Source organism: Gadus chalcogrammus, chromosome 8, assembly GCF_026213295.1.
Source record: "Gadus chalcogrammus isolate NIFS_2021 chromosome 8, NIFS_Gcha_1.0, whole genome shotgun sequence".
Classification (NCBI taxonomy): Eukaryota; Metazoa; Chordata; class Actinopteri; order Gadiformes; family Gadidae; genus Gadus; species Gadus chalcogrammus.
In genome coordinates, this window is record NC_079419.1 from 1,302,999 (window position 1) to 1,324,320 (window position 21,322).

The window sequence follows — 21,322 nt, forward strand, 5'->3', positions numbered from 1 at the left end:
GTAGTTAACATCAAGCGCAGTAATTGCAGTGATGGAGCGTTTGGTGGGGTGGTGCAGTGCTAACAACTTGCTCCTAAATACAACAAAGACCAAGGAGCTCGTTGTGGATTATAGGAGGAAGAAGACGGTCATCCAGCCGCTGATGAGAGGCCGGGTCTGTGTAGAGAGGGTCTCTGACTTCCGCTTCCTGGGAGTGAACATCATGGAGGACCTGACCTGGGGCGTCAGCACCACTGGGCTGGTGAAGAAGGCCCAGCAGAGACTATACTTCCTGAGAGTTCTCAGGAGGAACAACATCCCCCAGAAACTGCTGGTGTCCTTCTACCGCTGCTCAATAGAGAGCATATTGACCTACTGTCTGTGTGTCTGGTTCTCAAGCTGCACTGTATCACAGAGGAAAAGGCTCCAGGGGGTCATAAAGGCAGCGCAGAAAACCACCGGCTGCCCTCTTCCCTCTCTGGACGAACTGCACAGCTCCCGCTGCCTTAAAGAGGCCAAATCCGTCCTGCAGGACTCATCACACCCCGGTCACAAACTGATCGAACTACTGCCATCAGGCAGGAGATACAGGTCCATGAAAACGAGAACAAACTGACTACAAAACAGTTTTTATCCAACAGCCATAACCTCACTAAATGTGGCTACCAGAGCATAGTTGTGTTGTGTATCACATTTGTGTAGGCACATTTATAAATGTGAATGTTTGTGTGGGTGTGCCTTATGTGTTTTTTAGTGTACTTAGTTGATTATAGTTTTTATTTATTTATTTATTTATTTATTTATATGTACTACCTCAATGTGATGTTTTTGCACTGAACAAGGACTGCACTTAATTTCGTTGTACTTTACTTTACAATGACAATAAAGATATTCTATTCTATTCTATTCTATTCTAATGCCATAGCTTATGGTCTTACCTCCTATCAAAACAAGTGACGATTCTTCTGTGGCTATGCCCTCTATGTTGCTGCTTCACGGTAATCCTCTTCTTCTGTGGCTATGCCCTCTACGTTGCTGCTTCACGGTAATCCTCTTCTTCGTTGGGGTAACACCAATGGTGCTGCTGCACCTTCACTGCTTGCTTATACATGGCAGTGAATCTCTCATCACTTCAGCCGCTTTCCTTCCTTCACCATGAGCACAAATGATCTCCCCATCTGGAGACTGAAGTCGTATTGTCAATAGCAGTATGTATGCCACCTAGTGGTGGAACAGCGGATAAACACGTTTTAATTACCCTGCGCCGTTATCACAGAAAAGAAACTTAAAGATCACCTATTATGCTACTTTTCTGTTCTTCATTTCTTATTAATGACTCCTATAGAGCGACCTGACACGAATCACAGCACAAAAAACGATGTAGGTTTTCGGTAAACTCTTCCTCTCATATGGGCGCTTTCAGCATTCTGTCAACACTCGGCTTCGTCCTACTCCGCCCCCTCGCCCCCCTCCTGCCAACCCCACTCCGGTGTGATTGGTTACCTTACGGAAGAGCATGTGGCAGCATCTCCATACATGGAAAATCCGGATTGTTCTACGTAGATAAATCCCGGAAATGTGAACAAGTGAATGGCCAGCGGCGTCCCGAGTGTTTAGCGCTCTGCACAGCCTACCCAGACTGTCAGCAGGGAACACGTCTGAAAGCATGTACGTCATTATTTGACACTTTAGTATGGTTAAACATGACTATAAATCATTATAACAACTTTGATAGGTCATAAAAGTCGAAAAAGCATGATAGGTGCTCTTTAAGGAAAAAAATAGTGAGGACATGAGCTCGGTCTCCTCAATGGTACCAACGGCCCTGCTCGTGTGTAAACTGCGTGATCCTGCCTGAACCAGAAATGAGGTAGGCACGACCTCAATGTTTCATACAGCGGGTTGACGCTTGCCTGCGCCGGGGAAATTGTGAAAACTTTGCAGCAAAACAGAGACCATGAATGCAATAGTCATGCGTGGATCGAGATCTGTATATATAGAACTGATAGATTCTATATGGCTATCGATGTAGATCTGCAACCACAATGTTCATTATGCAACTACAACTCATAAACGTATATGTTTTTAGAACTATACAACTTTATGAAACATTCAATAATTGTGGTACATCACAAACTAAATGTAATTACGTATTCAACAATCCTCCTTCATATCTACCACACATGAAACACGTTATGGATGTTTTTTTACATTGTCTAACCAGCAGTGAGGCAAATGGTTCAAAGGTGAGGACAGTTAAGCCTGAGAGGGAAGGGCTTTAGTGATATCTGATTCATCAATAGGTCATGAAGTATCGTATTTGGCTATTCGATTTTAAATAAAACAATTCATGAATTATTTGAACAAGATAATGTTCTTGAAAATAAGTAAATGATAAAAAGTAAAGCAGCAGTGACAGCTTTGGGCAGATATGTCCCCAATATATTGTCTACATTACGTGAAAATAATTGTAATAGATTTAGAATGAATGGTGAACAAAATGTGGCGTGTGCACCATGGGGGCCATACAGATAACCTTTCATGGGGCCCTAAAATCCTGGCTACGCCCCTGTGCATAACAGTACTGCTGCCAGGGCCCAATTCAGAAAGACAAATCTCCTCACCTTTATGCCACCTTTCCTTAACCTTTGTGGACCGTTTCGTCATCGGGTCGAGGAGAGATGAAAAGGTGCTTCCTTTCGAACATAGGAAAAGACAGCCCTGTTTAAAATGAATTAGACTCCTAACCGACGTCAATTGCGCGGTGGCGGGTATTACTGACCTCTAGCGTCTCTAGCGTGAAACTACAGTTTTCCGAAGATGGACTACAACAAGCGCTCTTTCGATCCATGCGTTCTTCCCGTTTGGCCAACCGGAATAATTTAGGCCACTTGAATCCCAATTCACATTGGGAAAAAAAGAGGCTTAATTTATTACTGCATTCACTGCCCCCCCCCCAGTAGTATTTCTTAAATGTGAAGTTGTTGGTTTGATTTTCTTATGGTGTAAACTATGGCAATGAAAATAACTATTATGTTGGTGTTTCATGAGTTCTTTAGATTATTCACCTCTGCTCCATAATGTTTGGTTAACTCTTTTCTTTTCTTCTCTTCCCTTCTCCTGCTTTACCGCGTCTCTCATGTGTCTTCGCATAGAGTCGGTAAATTTCGTCGGCGGCCTGTTGCTTTAAACATTGCCGCCGTAAAGGATTATGGGTTACACATATCTCCTTTCCTTTCGTAAAGGTTGGTCAGGAGTAACCTATGCTAAAGGAGGGTTAAAGGTTGCATCGAGGCACCTTTCCTAAGCATTATTAGAATTCAAACAACCTTTCCTCAAAGTATTTCCGGGTCATCTTAACGAGATGATATGGAAGCATATATGTAGCAAAATTCTAATGGCAATGCACTTTGCAATTTGCAATTTAATAAGTCATTACATTATGCAATTGACAATTCATTATGCAATTTAATTATGTAATTTGTAAATAAGTTATTCAAGGTGTGTTTTAATATGCAAAGTGACAATGAAATCCTCAATGAAGTTTGCAAAAGTTATAACAATAAAAATAGAATAACATTGTCAAATTTTTTGAGTTCCTTTATTCAAATTGTAAAGCTAGCGTCCCCGTGATTGCAATCCACTTCGCCACGCTCCGTGTGTTGCGAAATTCAAATTACATTTCAATCCGCAAAACGCTTTGAAAAAGATTTTGCAAAAGATTTTGCAAATAATAGAGGTTGAGTAAGCTGAAGTTTAAAAGATAAAGACACAAGCGCAAAACATGGTTTCATGTTATTCTCCAAAAATCTTGGACACCTCTAACATGCACTGGCCAATCACAACACCCGATGCATCGGGCCCTGTGTGACAAACACAACCTTGAGTAAAGCAGCCAAGTATAATCATAGAAATCAAACCTCTATACCACATATATGGGTTAACATAAAGATGTGACATGCACGAGAACAATGACAATCCCTTCTACTAAGACAATAAGCATGCATTCAAATGAAAAAGCCACATAGGTGATTTTGGAATACATTCATAACGCAGGCAGTCCTTGATTGTAACATTAACTAGTTAACATTAACATACAAGTCATTCTAAGTAAAGTGAGAGGAAGAATGAAGGGGGCTCCTTTGTTCATTGTGGCTGTCATAAAGCCCTCCCCCTCTCCTCCTGTCAGGATGAGGTGGGCCAGGAATAGAGGGGTTCACAGCTTTAAGGGGTCCACTTGGAGTCAGCTCAGTAACCGGGGTTCATCTCAGGAGCAGCAGAAGCTGTGGATGAGGGACATGTCGGTAACCCTCGGGATGTAGGCCTTCGTTGACTCTGCTTTTCCACACTTATTTCATTCATGTCAGCAAGATAATGCTGATACTTACTTTAAACCTACAGCCAATAGCTCCCATAGAGCCTCCTAGGTGCTTATGGGGTTGAGTTCTATGTCAGTGGGCTCCAAAGGGAGAGGAGGGGGTCCTAACAGACTCACATTCAAAGAGATGGCGGCAGCTTGGTCACAGTTTGGACTCTGGGAAGAGAATGTCATGTACGTGTGTTCTGTTGTTTAATTATCTTATGAACAACATTTTTATTAATATGTTCAATATTTATGGTGGTTTAACATATACATTTGGAGATTCAAAGGATAGTTATCGGAGGTAAAATATGTGAATAACATATATTTTTTTATATAACATATTTTGAGAGTATAATTTAAAGGAAATCGGCTTACCTGTTCAGCATCGAGGTTTTCTGTATGATGCTCTATTGAAAAAAGGCACAGACAAACAACATTTGGATAAATCTCCATGAGGGAGCAAGGTTTTATTTAGTTCAAACTGTGGACTAATGTGACTCACTCTTTTTCCACCAGCAATGAAAGATTATCAGAATGATGATGAGAATGATGATGGGAATGACGAAGGACGACCGACAGAGGATGATTAATTTCACTTATTGATCCAGCTGTCTACACTGATACCCTTTTTCATCAAGATATATCAACGAATCTGTTACAAAGAAGGACGGAAGAACATTATTTAGATATTTAAATAGAAAATATGTTTTGTAAAGATGGATGTTCTCCGAAACCAGATAACTTGTTACAATGAAAGCAATACGCTATATTTATCAGAGACAAAAGGTTGGAAAATATTTTGGGTTTTACATCGAAAGCCTACGAGCCATTAAATGAGATATAGAGCAGAGATAGACGTTAGATACCATTGACCTGCCTCATCAGTCAGATTGAGGATATGAGAGAACAGCATCGCACCACAGGCATTGTTTTTAGATGCGGGGGGACACAGGGGAAACGTCCACCTCAATTTTTATTTTATTTATTATCAACACTTATGTCAATATGTAGGCAATCATTTAAAATTTGTCAAGATATCATTTTATGTTGGCCTAGCTAATTCTTTATCCTCATGTAAATCATGCTAGGGCTAATATGTGTGTATGAAATTGTGAATATTTTGGCTAATTAGTAATTCTATATTTGTTTGTATTCCATAGTTTTACATGAAAGAAATATGCTTGGACTCTTCAATAAATCTCCATTTTAAGAAGACAACCCAGCGTGATTCTTTGCCGTTCGCTATCTGCCTATAGCCATTATATAGGACACAACTGCTAGGACAGAACAGATGGGATCAATGTTTTAATAGCTTATTGGCCAATATCGTTGCATTATTGTTTTCATTCAGCCTCAATAACATAGTTCCGAAAATCTATCCAAAAACACAGATATGCGTGATATGTTTTGAATGTGTGGAACGTTGTTCACATGAAACTTGCTGAAACACATATGAGCTATCTTAAAAAATGTTCTCGTTGATGGAAATAGATGCCCCATGCACGTCTAAAGAGGTTACTTCCCCAAACAAAAGACTCAAAAGAGGACTGAAGAGTGAATCAAAAAAAAATTTGAAAGCAACACAGAATGCTTGAGAGTCTCCCTGCATTACATTTTATTTGGAAACTTGAACTGCCTGATTTCAGATTTCCCCACCATCAATTGATGCAGAAGGATATCGGTGCACACACATTTACTAGAATGCAGGTAATAAAGTGTTTGAGCCTAATGGGGCCCCCCACCCACTGACCGATTACATGTGTGACGGCCCAGCTAACCCCGCCCACGGGCAGATTGGATTATTGGTGTTCTCCTTGTCTCTGCTCAGGTGCGTGTGATTGGCTGGAGGATAAAAGTCTATACGGATCCAACATGGCGGCCTCTCTCTCCTCCTGGCGGGTTTGGCTTCTGTTGTGTTTAGTAGAATGCTCCTATACTGATCCACACCACATTAAGAGTTCTTCCTTTACACTGACTTACACCACACTTATATCTAGTTGTTTAATAAATGTCCTTATTCTACTTCATTTAAGAATGGTCGATTCTGATTGGCTGGGAGGGGTGCATTAATCCGGCATATTGCCCGCTGACTTGTCGGTTCTACTTGCTGCTGACTGAGCACAGTAGATCAATACGCCGCTTGCATCGTTTTCTATCACATACATTTCCAACATGAGGTCCATAGTAAAAATAAACCAAGGAGTGCATGTTTGATCGATCGTCATTAAAGCTGACTTGATACGAATGTAGCAACTACGTTATTAAACTAGTGATCAGATCCAGCCTTGTGTGGTTGCTATAGAAACGAGTTACCTACAGCTGAGCTAACGGTATTCACCGTAGTTCTAAAGGGAACTACTTTTCGAGGGAGATTAACTTAAACAGAGTATACATTTAATAAGCATGCAATACGAATAAGAGAAAGGCTAATTATTAAAGTATTTGAATTGTTTTATTATGTTGGCCGGCGCGAAGTAGAATAAACTGAATAATCACCTCAAGGCAGGGCAATAAACAGTTTGATATGCCCGGCTCGTGGACGGCTTACCGCCCTCGACTTCGTCTCGGGCGGTAACCTTCCACGAGCCGGGCATATCAAACTGTTTATTGCCCGGCCTCTCTGTGATTATTCCTTACTTATTATGATTGAAACTTGCGTGGTCTCCCCTTCTATGTGGCGTACCTAGAGCCAGTATGTTACACATGCAACGGGATGACCTCTGCGCAATGGGATGACCTCTGTGCAATGGGATGACCTCTGTGCAACGGGATGACCTCTGCGCAATGGGATGACCTCTGTGCAATGGGATGACCTCTGTGCAATGGGATGACCTCTGTGCAATGGGATGACCTCTGTGCAATGGGATGACCTCTGCAGACCTCTGCCTTGGCAGGTCCGCGCAAAAGCTCTGTTTTTACCGAATTAATAATTATAAAAGAGTAGTCCTGTATCTATCCATCTGTCAAGCGATGATCTTTTATTATTATTAATCCTCTTCGTCCCAGGTGGGACATAAGGCCGAGCAGCAGTTACAAAGCTTCTTTGTCTTTGCACTGAACTGTACCTTAAAATTGTGTGCGGGCGAGTGTGTATGTGTGTGTGTGTGTGTGTTTGTGTGCGTGCGTGCGTGCGTGTGTTTGTGTGTGTGTATGTTGGTGTGTGGATGGGTGTTTGTGTTTGTGTGTGTGTGTGAATTAAAATGTCCTATTTCAATATCAAATTTACATATAGGCCTATATTTTATAGCTTATCTCTAATCCACCATCCACTTACATCGGGCACGGGGTGTCAAGTGGTTTCTCCTGACCGCGGTTGCTACTCAATGTCCCCCCCCCCAGGTCCCAGTTTAGGGTCGGAACCGTCATCGGTGACAAAGGCAAGACGATCAAGAAGATCCAGAGCGACACGGGCGTCCGCATCCAGTTCAAACAAGACGACGGCACCACGCCGGAGAGGATAGCCCAGATCAGGGGCCCGCCCGAGCAGGCCCAGAAAGCGGCCGACATTATCGCTCAGATCTGGAGGTTTGGTGAGGTGCACTATATGATCACAAATTGTGCGGCCCGTTTAAAAGAGAGAAAGAAATTGAAAGAGGATATGCTTTGTTAAATAAATCACACATATAAAAGCCGTTTTCACACGTGTCCTCCTTATTTTCGCCACATTTGTATGTTAGAGGTTTCGACCCTGAGGGTGATCAACAGTTGATGCTTCATATGCAGACATTGATGTCGTTCAGACATCAGTAGAGTCAAGGGGGGGGGGGGGGGGGGGGCTTGCAAGGGGCGGGATGTGACTAATAGGGACTAAGTTCGCAACAGGTGGGATCAGTGCTGCCGCTGTCACTCGAGTTTGTTTTGGTATGACCACAGTCAGTATGGATATATACTGTCTGTGTATATCTTGTGGCATCCCGCCACGGAAGCCTCGGCCTGGACAGGCCCGGGGTACCGTGGAGGACGGGGTGTACCACCCCCACCCACCAGCCGGCGAGGGAGAGCAGCCCATTCGGCTCCCCAATCAGGGTGATTGGGGGACACCTGGCCGAAAGCGGAGGGGCCATCTTAAAAGGAGAACCAGCCCAGCACAGCAGGGGAACGGGAGAGCAAGGTAGCGCTCGGGTGTGAGAGAGCCTGGAGGCCCACGGAGGCCCTAGAGACCGCGTCTCCTTCTTTGATTTGATTTATATATAATAAATGCCTGAAATGGCTAAACCCCCAATACAAAGTGTCGTTTGTCCGTGGAACCCGGCTCATTTGGGTAGCGGGTTCCCACAATCTTCACACGGTCTGTCTTTTTACAATTACCGTACCATTCGCAGTGTTGTTCAGCAGAGAAATAGTCATTCATTCAAGCATTCATCCAAGCGTAATGAGTTGTTATTCTTTAATATATTTGATACTTTGTGTGGCTCATATCTTAAAATGATCATGGTAAAACATCTTGATTACTTTGATTTTAATACAGATGTAGGGTAAAAGTTAGGGTTAAGCCAGTATGCTAACACGAACGTGAAGCTTTCCCTCAAACTTAAAAACGTATCTAACCACTCTAAAGGTAAAACTGACATTAACAAATATGCAATAATGCCATAACAGTCAGACAAATACTTGTATGTGTTTTTTTCATTCATATTTACCATTCAATATTGAAATCTCTGCTGTCGTCCCATAGAATAACATTGACTGCGCGGCGTGTTTGGAACTATTGAGGCTTGAGACATGAACCACGTGACCACCCTGTGGGCGAGATCATAGCGTGTCGCAACTCTCTCTCTCTATAGCTCTGTGTTCAGCTAACTGTTGTTGATAATAATAAAATAAATATTTTCTATGTACGCGTGCAACTGTGAACTCATGTAGGCCTATTCTAATTTATTGTATGATGTGTACTTTTAGGGTTATGATAATACCTATCTTTAAGCGTTCACCATGAATGACTCGAAAAGCAGTGCCAACATTTAAATATTTTCTAACAATTCAGTCTAACAAAAGGCAACAGGCTTATTATAATTTAGGTTGACACTCAATGACATGCAAATGCACACCTAAGTGTCATCAACACGCCCAGAAGTGGTGTGAGATATACCGACTTTCTATACCTCATTCACATATAAGGTAATTTACATTTCCTACGGATAAAATATACCTCAGAGGTAGTACTTTTTCAGGAGATTCCCAGGGTACCAATTTCTGGATATGTTGTTCACTTCCAACACACGCCCATCAGGAGAAAAGTCGGAGAACATCAATACATGTATGTGTGATAGCAGAAGAAAATGCCTAGGTGAATTAGAAAATGTAATCCCACGCATAAGGGATTCCTGTGCATAGAAATGCCTGTGATCTTTACAATCTTTTTGGAAAAGGCATCTGCTAAGAACCATAACCATATTTCAGTTAAATTCAGCTGAGGGTTGTATAGCCAATGCAAAGATTGATATTTGAGTGTTGATGAGTTGAGTTATGGTTGGACAGTAATCAGACACTGAACATAGCAACCATCAACTTCAGTCTCTTTTCTTCTCTTTATTGCACAACCTTTGAAATATTATCCGTTTTCTGTGGGTAAGGTGCGGGAGGTGGTTCGATATGCTTCTTAAAATGTAAATCACATTCAATACTAGAAAATGCATTTCCTGCAGAAAATGCGGTGAGTGCTGTAGTACAAAGTGAGGTTGAAAATATGTTTTAAAAAAGCCTTTTTTGTTTTAGTTTGAGATGAATAATGTCGTCTGGAGGCGCACACAGCTTTTGGCCGTGATAATATGTGGATCCGTCCTACAACAGCGACTCCCAGCTGTTTTTCCCCAGGTTTGTGGCCTTTGCCTCTGGAGAAGTGAGCAGCTACCCACTGGCGGTGATACGAACACACAGCAACAGGCCCAGGGTACATGACACATATCTATTTGGACCAATATACAGACCCAGATGTGAATGCCATTACATTGGCAGCATGTAGCTCTGCGCCGTGGACTTGTTCTTGCATTATTTAAACTTTAATTAACACTTTCTTTGGTATGAATGGTTTGCAAACGAATAATTCAAGCCAAGCTGCGTATTTTTGTTTAAACATATGACATATTGTTTCATATTTAGTGTGTCTGTCTCTTACAGCTTTCTGTGCGGTTTCCCATCCCAGCTCAGGTGTATTACAAGGATTTACTGGAATCTACGCAAGGCACGGACTGAGAGGGTATTACAACGGCCTGGGAGCCAGCTTCATCAGGGCAGTTCCATGTGCTCTGCTGAACTGCACGTTAACCAGGAAATTAGAAGTTCTGTTTGACTCCACATTGTCCTCCTGAGTCATACTTTATTATATTCATGGTGATCGGGGAATATGTGTTTTTGTCAAAGACCAGCAGGATGTGCTCGTGTGAAATCCACATTTAAGATCATAAAGAATATAGGCTGATGTGGTTTCATTACATTATTAATACAAGCTATACTGTTGAAGCCCTGTGAATCATTAGGAGCAGTGGCGTAAATATCGACGGTGCAACCGGTGAACTGTACCGGGGCCCAGAGGGCGTCAGGGGCCCATGGCATGGAGGAAGGAAAAAATAAATATCGCCCAGGGCGGCAAATGTGTCGGGGGCGCCCTCTGGTGGCGCCCTTAATTAATTAACTAAATTATACGAAACCCTCACCGTAGGACAACGCGACCAGCCCCCCGCTCGGAAGTCCTGTTCAGGGGCACAAAATAAACATTTGCACCCGGGCATATCACCATAATGTTACGCCACTGTTTAGGAGTTGAACGAACAGTGCTGTAACCAGACGCGTGGATGTAGCCTACTATTTGAAGTGTGTGATAATGAATGAAGCCTCACATAACTATGAACATCTCCAACTTTCGGGACAGACATTTCAACAAGGCATAAAGTAATGTTGAATATTACAGTTCTTTCTCTCATCCTTTATTTTAACAAGACATTTCTTTTTTTCTCCTTTCTTTTCTCACCCAGTTTGGAAGCACGGATATACGACACTCAATAAGCACCGAGTACTTCGATAGAGGGCTATCTATATCGCATTGTTATGTATAGAAGTCGTTCGTATCGATCATGATGAACAGAGAGGTATCGACGGACGACGGGTGACGATCAGCCTCGGGGGGGGGGGGCGGGGGGTTTGGGGAACGGCATCTCCGTGAGCTCGCGATGAGTTGAATTTGAGCGCGAGACTGGGCGTGAATGAATACGGCCATCTTCTGTCGCCGGGCACGAGAGGAGAAACAGCACCAGTCATGGCAGACTACTCGAACGTGGCTCCCCCGTCCTCTAACGCGCCCGCCGGGATGAACGACGCTTTCAAAGACGCGCTTCAACGAGCGAGACAGGTATGGGCCTCGTATTTTTTCCCACTACTTGAGACTTCGAAGTTCGGTTTTTAAATGGTATTTAAAACATGAAAAGGACCGCGTCAGCTTACCTGCTAACGTCATGCAGTATCATGCAAGGCTAGAGTAAGGGGCTAAATTGGTTAGCTATCGTTTATTTTTTTCTCCCGTGTTAATGGAAAATTTTGTTTTTTAAATGTGGTACACGGTTCGAGCTGAATATGTGAATTTTGTTTTAATCCGTTCGAAGCTGTGTTGGTTCAATCCTGTCTATGCAACGACGCAACTTGGTAGCTTGCTAGCTAACATCGAAGTAACCGCATTCTTTTGTTGGTTCCGTCTTCCGGGAAAGCACGTAGGCCGCCCTTTGCGGCTTGCTACCTTTTCAATGTTCATGATCAGTTTGGTTAATGCAATTGTTTTAATTATCTAATACATAGATCGCGGCTAAGATCGGAGTCGACGGCGTTCCTGCACCTACAACAAACGAGTTTGGCTACGGAGGCCAGAAAAGGCCCCTGGAAGATGCTGGTGGGTATTTTCCCATGCCTAACCTCAATATAGGTCAGTGGCCTAAATTGATACATTGATAGTTCTCCCCCCACTTAACATGCTTGCCTGTATGAAATGTGACAAAGGTAGTGTATTTCTAGATCCAAACGCCTTATTTTTCATTGAGTATGGTACATTGCGGAACGCTGTGACTCATGCTTTTACAATTGCCCGAAGTTCTTTATTTAAATGTGTGCTACTCTATTGTATGGGGGGCTGTTGTTGGAGGTCTCCGTTATTGATGCCAGGTTGGGGCTGGAGTAGAAAAGAGGGCGTGTTTCGAACTTGTGGTCATCTTGATTAATGCTGCATGCATAATTGTTTATGTGCAGTTATCATGACTCTTATTGGAAATTAAATTGTTATATTTAAAAACAACAAGGGATCCTTTTTAATTGATTAGTCATTTGCTCGGGCAGGGTAGGAAGCTTATTTGTGTTATTTGTATGCACACTTGAAGAATAGAAACCAGTCTTTTCAAAGTACTCCCTGTGACGTCTAACCATATTCAGTATTCAAGGCGCTGTCTGTATTCAATTTTCAGAAATGTGCATCGGTTCGGTGAAGCCTGGTCATGTTTGTAAGTAGTGGGAGTATGAGTGAATAGGCATGTACTCATGTTGGCTGTTTCTCCTCCACAGACCAACCAGAGACAAAGAAAGTGGCACCTAGTGACCGTGAGTACATTTTCTTCAACTTTAATCCAAAATATAGTAAGTTTGTCTTCCACGACCTAGCAATGACTACATGTCTTCTGACTTGCTCCTTTGTTTTACAGCCTTCTCAGGTGGAATGGGCGGAATGGGAGGAATGGGAGGTCCCCCAAGGTAAATATATGGGAAACATCTTGCACTTCGTATTCTGCTTATTTTATTATTGTTGATGTAAGACTGTGATGTTTCACAACCCCTAAATGTACATCTTTCGTTGGTTGATTAGGTCCGCATCGGAGGACTTCAAGGTTCCCGATGGCATGGTTGGATTCAGTGAGTAAAATGCATGACACACACACACGCACTGAATTTTAATGTACCTCTTACGGCAAACGGTAGTGTCTTTTTTTTTTTGTAACTCCTTTATCTAAACTTTCAGTCATTGGGAGAGGCGGAGAGCAGATATCCCGTATGCAGCAGGAATCTGGATGTAAAATACAGATCGCCCCAGGTAAACACACTTCTACATTTACATGTTAGCGTCATACCAGAGATGTGCAGGAACATGTACACTAATCCTTCTCCTTTTTGTCATGCAGACAGCGGCGGCATGCCCGATAGATCGGTGACATTGACAGGATCCCCAGACGCCATCCAGTAAGTTCTCCTCCACATGTTTTTTTTTTATTATAAAGTTGGGATTTCGTCACACTGATTGGTACCATGAGCTAATGTCTTTTCAAACTCCTTATAGGTGTGCGAAGAGGCTCCTCACAGAGATTGTGGAGAAGGGTCGCCCAACACCAGCATTCCACCACAACGAGGGCCCTGGCATGTCGGTTCAGGAGATCATGGTCCCTGCTTCTAAAGCCGGCTTGGTCATTGGCAAGGGAGGGGAAACCATCAAGAGCCTTCAGGTTAGTTGTCAAGCTTGGTTGCTAAACAATCAGTCTCAATTTCTCTCATCTCCAACATGAACTCAACTTTGTGTATATTTTACATTAACCAGGAAAGAGCCGGAGTTAAGATGGTCATGATCCAGGAGGGACCTCAAAACACGGGCGCAGACAAACCTCTCCGGATCTCGGGGGAAGCTTTCAAAGTTCAGGTTGGTGGTCCTACAAAATGTGCATTCGATGCAACCTTAAGTAGCGCCATGATGAGGTCACCTTTCCTAACCATCCATGTGTCTTTCAGCAAGCCAAAGAGTTGGTGATGGAGCTGATCAGAGACCAGGGGTTCAGAGAGCAGAGGGGGGAGTATGGCTCTAGGTTGGGGGGTGGTGACAGCTTAGATGTGAGTAACATTGAAGTAAGTCAAATCGTTTTCTAATCCACCATCCACTTACATCGGGCACGGGGTGACAAGAGGTTTCTCCTGACCGCGGCTGCTACTCAATGTCCCCCCCCAGGTCCCAGTGCCGAGGTTCGCGGTCGGCATCGTCATCGGTAGGAACGGCGAGATGATCAAGAAGATCCAGAGCGACACGGGCGTCCGCATCCAGTTCAAACAAGACGACGGCACCACGCCGGAGAGGATAGCCCAGATCATGGGCCCGCCCGAGCAGGCCCAGCACGCGGCCGACATCATCTCGGACCTCCTGCGCAGCGTGCAGGCCGGCGGGCCCCCGGGTCACGGCGGGGGCAGGGGACGGGGCCGCGGACAGGGCAACTGGAACATGGGCCCCCCCGGAGGCCTGCAGGAGTTCACCTTCACCGTCCCCACCATGAAGACCGGCCTCATCATCGGCAAGGGTGAGGACCCTCGCTGCTGCTGGCGGGAGAGTTTCCTTTTGGTGTCTGTGTTGTGGGATTAACGGGCCGTCCTCTCGTCTCCAGGGGGCGAGACGATAAAGGGCATCAGCCAGCAGTCGGGGGCCCGCATCGAGCTCCAGAGGAACCCCCCGCCCAACGCCGACCCCAACATTAAGATGTTCACCGTGCGCGGCTCCCCCCAGCAGATCGACTACGCCAGGCAGCTCGTGGAGGAGAAGATCGGGGTGAGACTCCTTGAGAGCGCCTCCTATGCTGCGTGGAGGGGCTGCTGGATGACCAAGAGTCATGACCAGGTTGTGATGGACCAATCGGAAAAAGTGTCTGCTAATATTCATGCATTCGGGTTTCATTTGTTTCAGTGTCCGGTCACCCCGATGGGAGGACCCCATGGTCCACCTGGGCCTCACGGAGGACCCGGCCCCCACGGCCCCCCAGGGCCACCAGGCCCACCCGGTGCTCCAATGGGGCCCTACAACCCGGGACCCTACAACCAGGGGCCCCCCGGTCCACAGTGAGTACTCGCTTCTGCTTGGCCTTCTACTCATCCCAGCCGTCAGCTCATAGACCATACTTTAATGTTACTTTAATTAGTCTTGGACACATCAAAGTGTTGCTCAGAAATATACACTCATCGACCGGGACATGACGTAGAACCCGATACTGATGGTGTCTCTCTCTCTCCCCCCAGTGGTCCTCCGGCCCCCTACCAGCCTCAGGGATGGGGCAACGGCTTCCCCCACTGGCAGCAGGGCCAGCCTGACCCTAGTGAGTCCTTAATCTGGATGGAGCGAATGACCAGCTGTGTGTTACCCCGATGGGGAGAACCACCACAGTGATGGTGTTAACCTATTGATGTAGAATGCAAGGGGGGAAGTCCTCTGCTAAACGATCTCACCGTGACCATAACTGCAGAAGTATGAACTAGAGCTGGGCGATTAATCAGTTTTTAATCGGAATTTGAAATATCATAAACAAAGATATTGAACTAATTTTTATTTATCAAGTGCACTTATTTGAAACGGGTATTTACGGCACTTCCTTTTCTGAGGTTTAAAATATAAACATGGCAGCATGCGCTGAAAGAACGGCGCGTGTAGAGTCTGGTAACCATAAGCATCCGTTTGAAAGAAATCAGATTTTAATCTTAGGCCGGCCTGCCCAGCCGTATTATGACCTATGAACCCCGTCGTCCTACGCCGTCCTCCACGGGTCGATTCTTACGTTCTGCTCTTGGTCACGATACATGTCCAGACAAAGCTGCTGCTGATGCCAACGCTGCGGCGTGGGCGGCGTACTACTCCCAGTACGGCCAGCAGCCCCAGGCCCCAATGACCCCCACCGGCGGAGCCCCCGGAACCACGCAGTCCAACGGCCAAGGTAACCCCCCCCCCCCCCCCCGCACACACACACACACCTGGGTGTCTGTAGAGGAGGGCCCCCACAGAGTAGCGCAACCCGGCCTTATCTGCCTCCCGTGTCGCCTGGTCCTCCTATTTTCCGACCAGTGTTGAATTGGTAACCTTGTCTAAATTCCTTCCTCCGCTATCAGAGCATCTCCCTTCTTTATGATTTGGCCTGTACTCTTTCCATTGCCCCCCCCCCCCAATCCAGGTTAGTTTCCCTCACTTCTCTAGGTCTGAGCCCCTGACCTGAGCAGGTGGAGGACATGCTACCATTTAATTCCTTCTTTCTTCCATAAGGGAATGGTGACCAATCACGTTGTACCGTCTTTAACAGGTGGCCCGCAGGCGCCCGGTCAGAGCGGACAGGCAGATTACACCAAGGCCTGGGAGGAATATTACAAGAAAACGGGTATATCACCGTAGCTCCAGTGTCCACGTCCTACCCAGTCTAAACCGGGCCCTCCCCCTTCCTGCTGCCTATCAGCAGAGACATGGCACCTGGGTGGGGGGGGACCAGAGCTGGGTCCTCACCTCCTAACCCGCGCTGTTTAGACCGGTGCAATGTGTTGCTTTTGGTTTCAGCGCTGGGATTTGCAGACTCGCTCACCCTCTCCATTTGACTTAAGAGTGGCGCTTGTCCCTAGAACTAACCCTAGTACTCAATCCGGGCCATTTGAAAACCGACGGCAGAAACCTGTCCGGTGCCCAACAACATGACCCACTAATGCTCTATGTCCCCAATGTGTCCATCTAATCTGATCAAATGTACTGTTGTAATGGAAACACAACCCCTTGTTGAAGGAAGGGTGTTCTGCTTGACCTTATTTCCATATATAAAGAGGATCAAAAACCCTTTATAACGACCTGTTGTTGAGGTGGCCGGGCCTTGGGCCTGAGACCTGGTGGACTGGATGGAGAGGCAGCGGTTTAACGGTGGTTTTTACCTTTCTGCAGGCCAACAGAGTCAGCAGCCCCAGGACTACACGAAAGCATGGGAAGATTACTATAAGAAGCAAGGTAGGACCGGTTCCATGTCTGCCTAAAACCAAGGCTCATCATCGTTATGCACGGTGACGTGCTGCTGTTCTCACGGCAGCACCTGCTATAGGACATCAAATTTGCAATGATTGCCTCCATTTTGGAAGTTTAGGAGCCCAGTAAAGTTATTGTAGTAATGGTGTTTTGGCAATTGATTAGAAATTGACTGTTAAAAAATATCTGTCATTATGGCGACGTGAGACGGCATCGCTTTCTCATGAGAGACGCGACAAAACAAAGTCTAGCTTTAATTATACGTGCTATTTCTTTGGTTTAGGATCTAACATTGCAACTCTTATCGAGTCATCTTAAAATGGCAAAATGCTTAAAAGTATCGGCCGCAAAAACTTTGGATGATGCGCGTCCTCCAATCACTTGTTTGTTAGTCACCCATCCAATGGGCGGCCGTGCCCTGGCAGCACTCTCACTTCAGTAGAGTGTGGCCCCCACAGCTGCCCCAGAGCAACAGAGGGTTTCTGTCCTGCCACTCTGAGTACCAGTGGTGGGTTCGTTCCCCATCTCACAAACCGAGCCTGTTAAAGCCGTCTTACCAGTAGGGCTGCTGCTCGATTATGGAAAAAAATCATAATCGTGCTTATTTTGGTCAATATAGAAATCATTGATTTATTTTTGAGTTGGAAAACATGATGTATTTATTCAGGATGTCTCCCAAAAGAAACCTTGGAACCGAGAACTAGATTATATACAGATGTCTCGACTTTGTCTAAAACATTTAATGAATAAAAAAAAGTTATTATTTTTGTGATCGTAGTATAATCGAGTCAAAAAAAAAAAAATCGGATTAATCGCCCTATTAGCCAATTAAAAAAAAAGAAAGGAAACTGTAGTGTGTTTGTGCCGAACCAGGCCGCCGGTGGCCGGTGACAAACGTGTCGTAATCTTTTCCGTTTTCTTTCCCCCCGAAGGTCAAGCCGCGCCCCAGGCCACGGCGGCCGCCGCCGCCCAGCCCGGAGGGCAGCCGGACTACAGCGCTGCCTGGGCCGAGTACTACCGCCAGCAGGCCGCCTACTACGGCACGGCCAGCCCCCAGGCCATGGGCGGAGCCCCCCAAGCCCCCCAGGTACGCCTCGCTCCATAACCTGCACCCACTCGTCCTCAGACCCGTCCCTCCAACCCCCCTCTCCTCTACGTTATGTCTTAAAGTGTCTCCTACTAACCCCCCCCCCCCCCCATCTCCCCTAATGACCCTCCCTGGTGTTCTCCTAAAGAAACTGTACGCCCCCCCCCCCCCTGGCTTTAACCCTTCCCCCATCAGGGTCGGTCGGCCGGGAGCTGGAGGCTGCAGCTCGCCTAACCACACCGCTTCCTCCCATACAGGCGTTATTTTCTTTTGTGGGAAGCTGCGCCCAGTGTTTCTGCTCTTAACATGCAATGTATCTTCTATGTATTTCTTCTGCGCAGGGCCAGTAATGTGACGTGGACATAAAGTAAATGCCTCATTGTCGAAACAAATCCTTTGTTAAATGTTTGGATGCAGACGCCTTGATGAAGATCTTAAATTTCCTTGGTTTGAAGGTGTGCTCGTAGACGGCCGCTCGTCCGGCGAACATGTCCTCCTTTTTTTTTTGTTTTCCTTTACTTATCTTGTAAATGCTTTGTTTTTAGTGGTGGTCATTCCAGGCCTGTATCTACACAATGTGGTTTGAACTCATGTTAAATTGTAGTCATTGCCATGTATATCATCTCAGTTTTAAATGCTATTCCCTGTTGTGTTTTGCAATAAAACGAAATGAAACCTCCTGTGTTGGTAAGTTGGGATGCTTAGAGGAGGGGTTGATGTTATATTGTGTATGCTCTTGTTTTGCTGTTGGGGCGGGGGGGTGGGTCAATCAAAAAAAAGCTTCAAATTCAGACCCTGGTTATTTTTGTAGTCCCCTCAAATGGCTGACTTTAAGTTGTACTCTTCTGTATCTCTCTCTCTCTCCCTCATCTTTTGGCAACCAGTTTCATGGCTGTCTAGTAGACCTGTTGCGTCCATGCCTTTTTATCCAGAGTCCAATAGACCTGTTGTTCCATGCGAGTGCTTCTTTAGAATCGGTCAGATGTTTTTGTCGTTGGAGACCTTTCGCATTGACTCATGCATTAACTGCAATACTCTGGCGTTGTGTTTCTTTAATCTTGCCTGGTGATGATCTTTGTTGAGGTAGTATGCACTGTTCTGCCATCATAGACACTTCCTCCCCCACAGGCCAGTTTAGAAAAGCGGTAAGCAAGTATGTGTGTCTCTTTTGTTTGAAGATATTTTTCCGAAATTATGGCCGCAAGAAATGTTGCACCGTAGTATATATTTTTTGTGCTGTTCTTTTCCAGGACAGTAAGGTAAATTGTCGTAACGTATATAATATTTGCATTGAAAAGTTTTTGCTCTTTTCCTCCTTTTTAAATTGTCTCACATGAACCCCATGTATAGACTTTTAAAGATTTTTGATATAAAAACCACTGCAAAAGTCATTGTTTTTGCTCTGACAATTCTGTTAGTGTTTGATCATAAGAATATGGGTTTGTAGGGTCGATTGGCTAAGCAGTCCTTCATCCTTGAGTTGAGCCCTCCTATAATGTAAGTACAATAACTGAGAGCTTATTTCACTGTTTGCCAAATTGCAAATGTAGTTTTGTCCAATTATTGCAATTCTCCCGTTTGTTGGGGTAAGTATGTTAGAGCGGTTGTGATTCCTTTTAGAATTGGTTCAATCTCTTGTACTTTTAACTGTTTGAGAATGTTAAAATTTTCCTTCAACGTCTACATAAATGCATTGCAACATTACGGAAAGCATATTGAATCGGTTTGCAATGTAGTTTGTTTTAGATTAGTCTTGATAGGCCGCAATTCTGACTTACCAAACGGATGCAGGGAGTGACTTATCTAGGCAAACTGAAGGTTTATAGGAACTGTTCATGTGGTTGTTTTTCCATGTTGTCGACATGTGATCTGCCAAGTGCAATGTGGTTTAGAACGCGGTATGATTTGACTTGTTTTCAAATGCCATCTTATTCAGCAAAGTTGACATGAAAGTCTAGCATGTGTAGATCTCTGCTTTGTTTCTGATTTCCCCCCCCCCACACACAACGAGCACTGCCGGTAGAGGAAGTACTCGAGTAGCTCAACGTCTTGGTTTTGACTGCGCCATGCAATGGTTGTGATGAAGCACTGCAGTGACGGGCTGTTGATTTAAATCCAAACCTTTATGACTGCATTGTTCACTGATGGCAAAGTGCAATATCTGATCTTTGCAGTGTCACCCCAGACCCTTGCACCTTAGGTTCTGCTGCAGTAACACAGGTAAGCGAACCCTAAGGAAACGAGTGTTTTTCTTTGACCTGTGACTTAACCTGCATACATGCACAAAGATGCTCACGTGCTGTGATACATGCCTAAAATGCATCTTATTGGTTCTTTGCAAACATCTGGAGAATTGAATATCATCTGCTCTGCTTAGATATCGATGTGCTCTCACTCTGACTTTGCATGATATGCGTTCTGATGACCTGTTCCGTTAGATCTGACTTGAGCAATTACAATGTTTATTTTAAGAACGGCACAAATTGACCAGTATTCCCATTGTCCATGGGTCTTTTCTAAAAGGTGTCTTTGTAGTACATATTAAGTCTTTGATAATAGCGTTTTCTGCAATGAAAGTGTGGCACTTAATTCATATCGGTCACCCCCCCCCTCCCTTTCTTGTATTTGGATAGAAACTTATAGCATGCCTTTTGATTATTGATTATTAAGTGGAGGTTATCAGTTGTCTTCTGCCCGAATCCCCATACTTAACATTGATGCTCACTGTGTGATGGTGTGAAATTGTCCAAAGTGCAGTCAAATCTTATCGTTTTTTAAACTGTTGCACCCTTCACTTCTTGCTCACAGTGCTGGAGGCGTAGATCGTAGAATCAGGCCCGTGGTAGTTTGACCCCCAAAACGAGGAATCCTTTGAGTCTTTACTGCTGCGCAACAGTAGACCGTTCCCAGAGCTCCAGTGATTAAGGTAAACACAATGCAATGAAATACAAAAGCTGAAATTGCAGTGTTCTGTGCGATGCATTCTTTGAATTCGGATTGTTTAACCATTTCATTGAGTTATCTAATGGCTATTTAAATTATGTTGGATATCTTGTTCTTATCTTGCCCTAAATAACACCTTGAACAGAACTAATGCTTAAAGTGAGACAGTCTAGGATCGGATGAACTTCGT

General features: G+C 44.7%; 1 protein-coding gene across 6 annotated transcripts; it reads left to right on the top strand.

Annotated features, from left to right (window-relative positions):
- The first annotated feature begins 11,547 nt into the window (after positions 1-11,547).
- Positions 11,548-18,940, top strand: fubp1 (far upstream element (FUSE) binding protein 1). Of its 6 annotated transcripts, none has more exons than XM_056596165.1 (19): positions 11,548-11,687; positions 12,128-12,251; positions 12,881-12,916; positions 13,018-13,066; positions 13,179-13,225; positions 13,332-13,403; positions 13,492-13,549; positions 13,647-13,809; positions 13,902-14,000; positions 14,090-14,203; positions 14,304-14,646; positions 14,731-14,891; positions 15,027-15,178; positions 15,356-15,432; positions 15,901-16,044; positions 16,405-16,479; positions 17,025-17,087; positions 18,035-18,189; positions 18,531-18,940. In XM_056596165.1, exons 1-19 carry the CDS (start codon positions 11,595-11,597, stop codon positions 18,537-18,539), a joined length of 2,034 nt encoding a protein of 677 aa, XP_056452140.1. In that variant the 5' UTR covers positions 11,548-11,594; the 3' UTR covers positions 18,540-18,940. The 6 variants fall into 6 exon arrangements, with proteins under 6 accessions (XP_056452140.1, XP_056452141.1, XP_056452142.1 ...); XM_056596166.1 differs by having other exon boundaries at positions 15,913-16,044; XM_056596167.1 differs by having other exon boundaries at positions 15,919-16,044.
- Positions 18,941-21,322: the final 2,382 nt, after the last annotated feature.

Excerpts from the sequence above, each read along its gene's own strand:
- fubp1 (XM_056596165.1), top strand. The coding sequence starts at position 11,595 with ATGGCAGACTACTCGAACGTGGCTCCCCCGTCCTCTAACGCGCCCGCC. Across the intron at positions 12,252-12,880 it reads CATGCCTAACCTCAATATAG|ACCAACCAGAGACAAAGAAA; the intron begins GTCAGTGGCCTA and ends TCTCCTCCACAG. Across the intron at positions 14,001-14,089 it reads GGGAAGCTTTCAAAGTTCAG|CAAGCCAAAGAGTTGGTGAT; the intron begins GTTGGTGGTCCT and ends TGTGTCTTTCAG.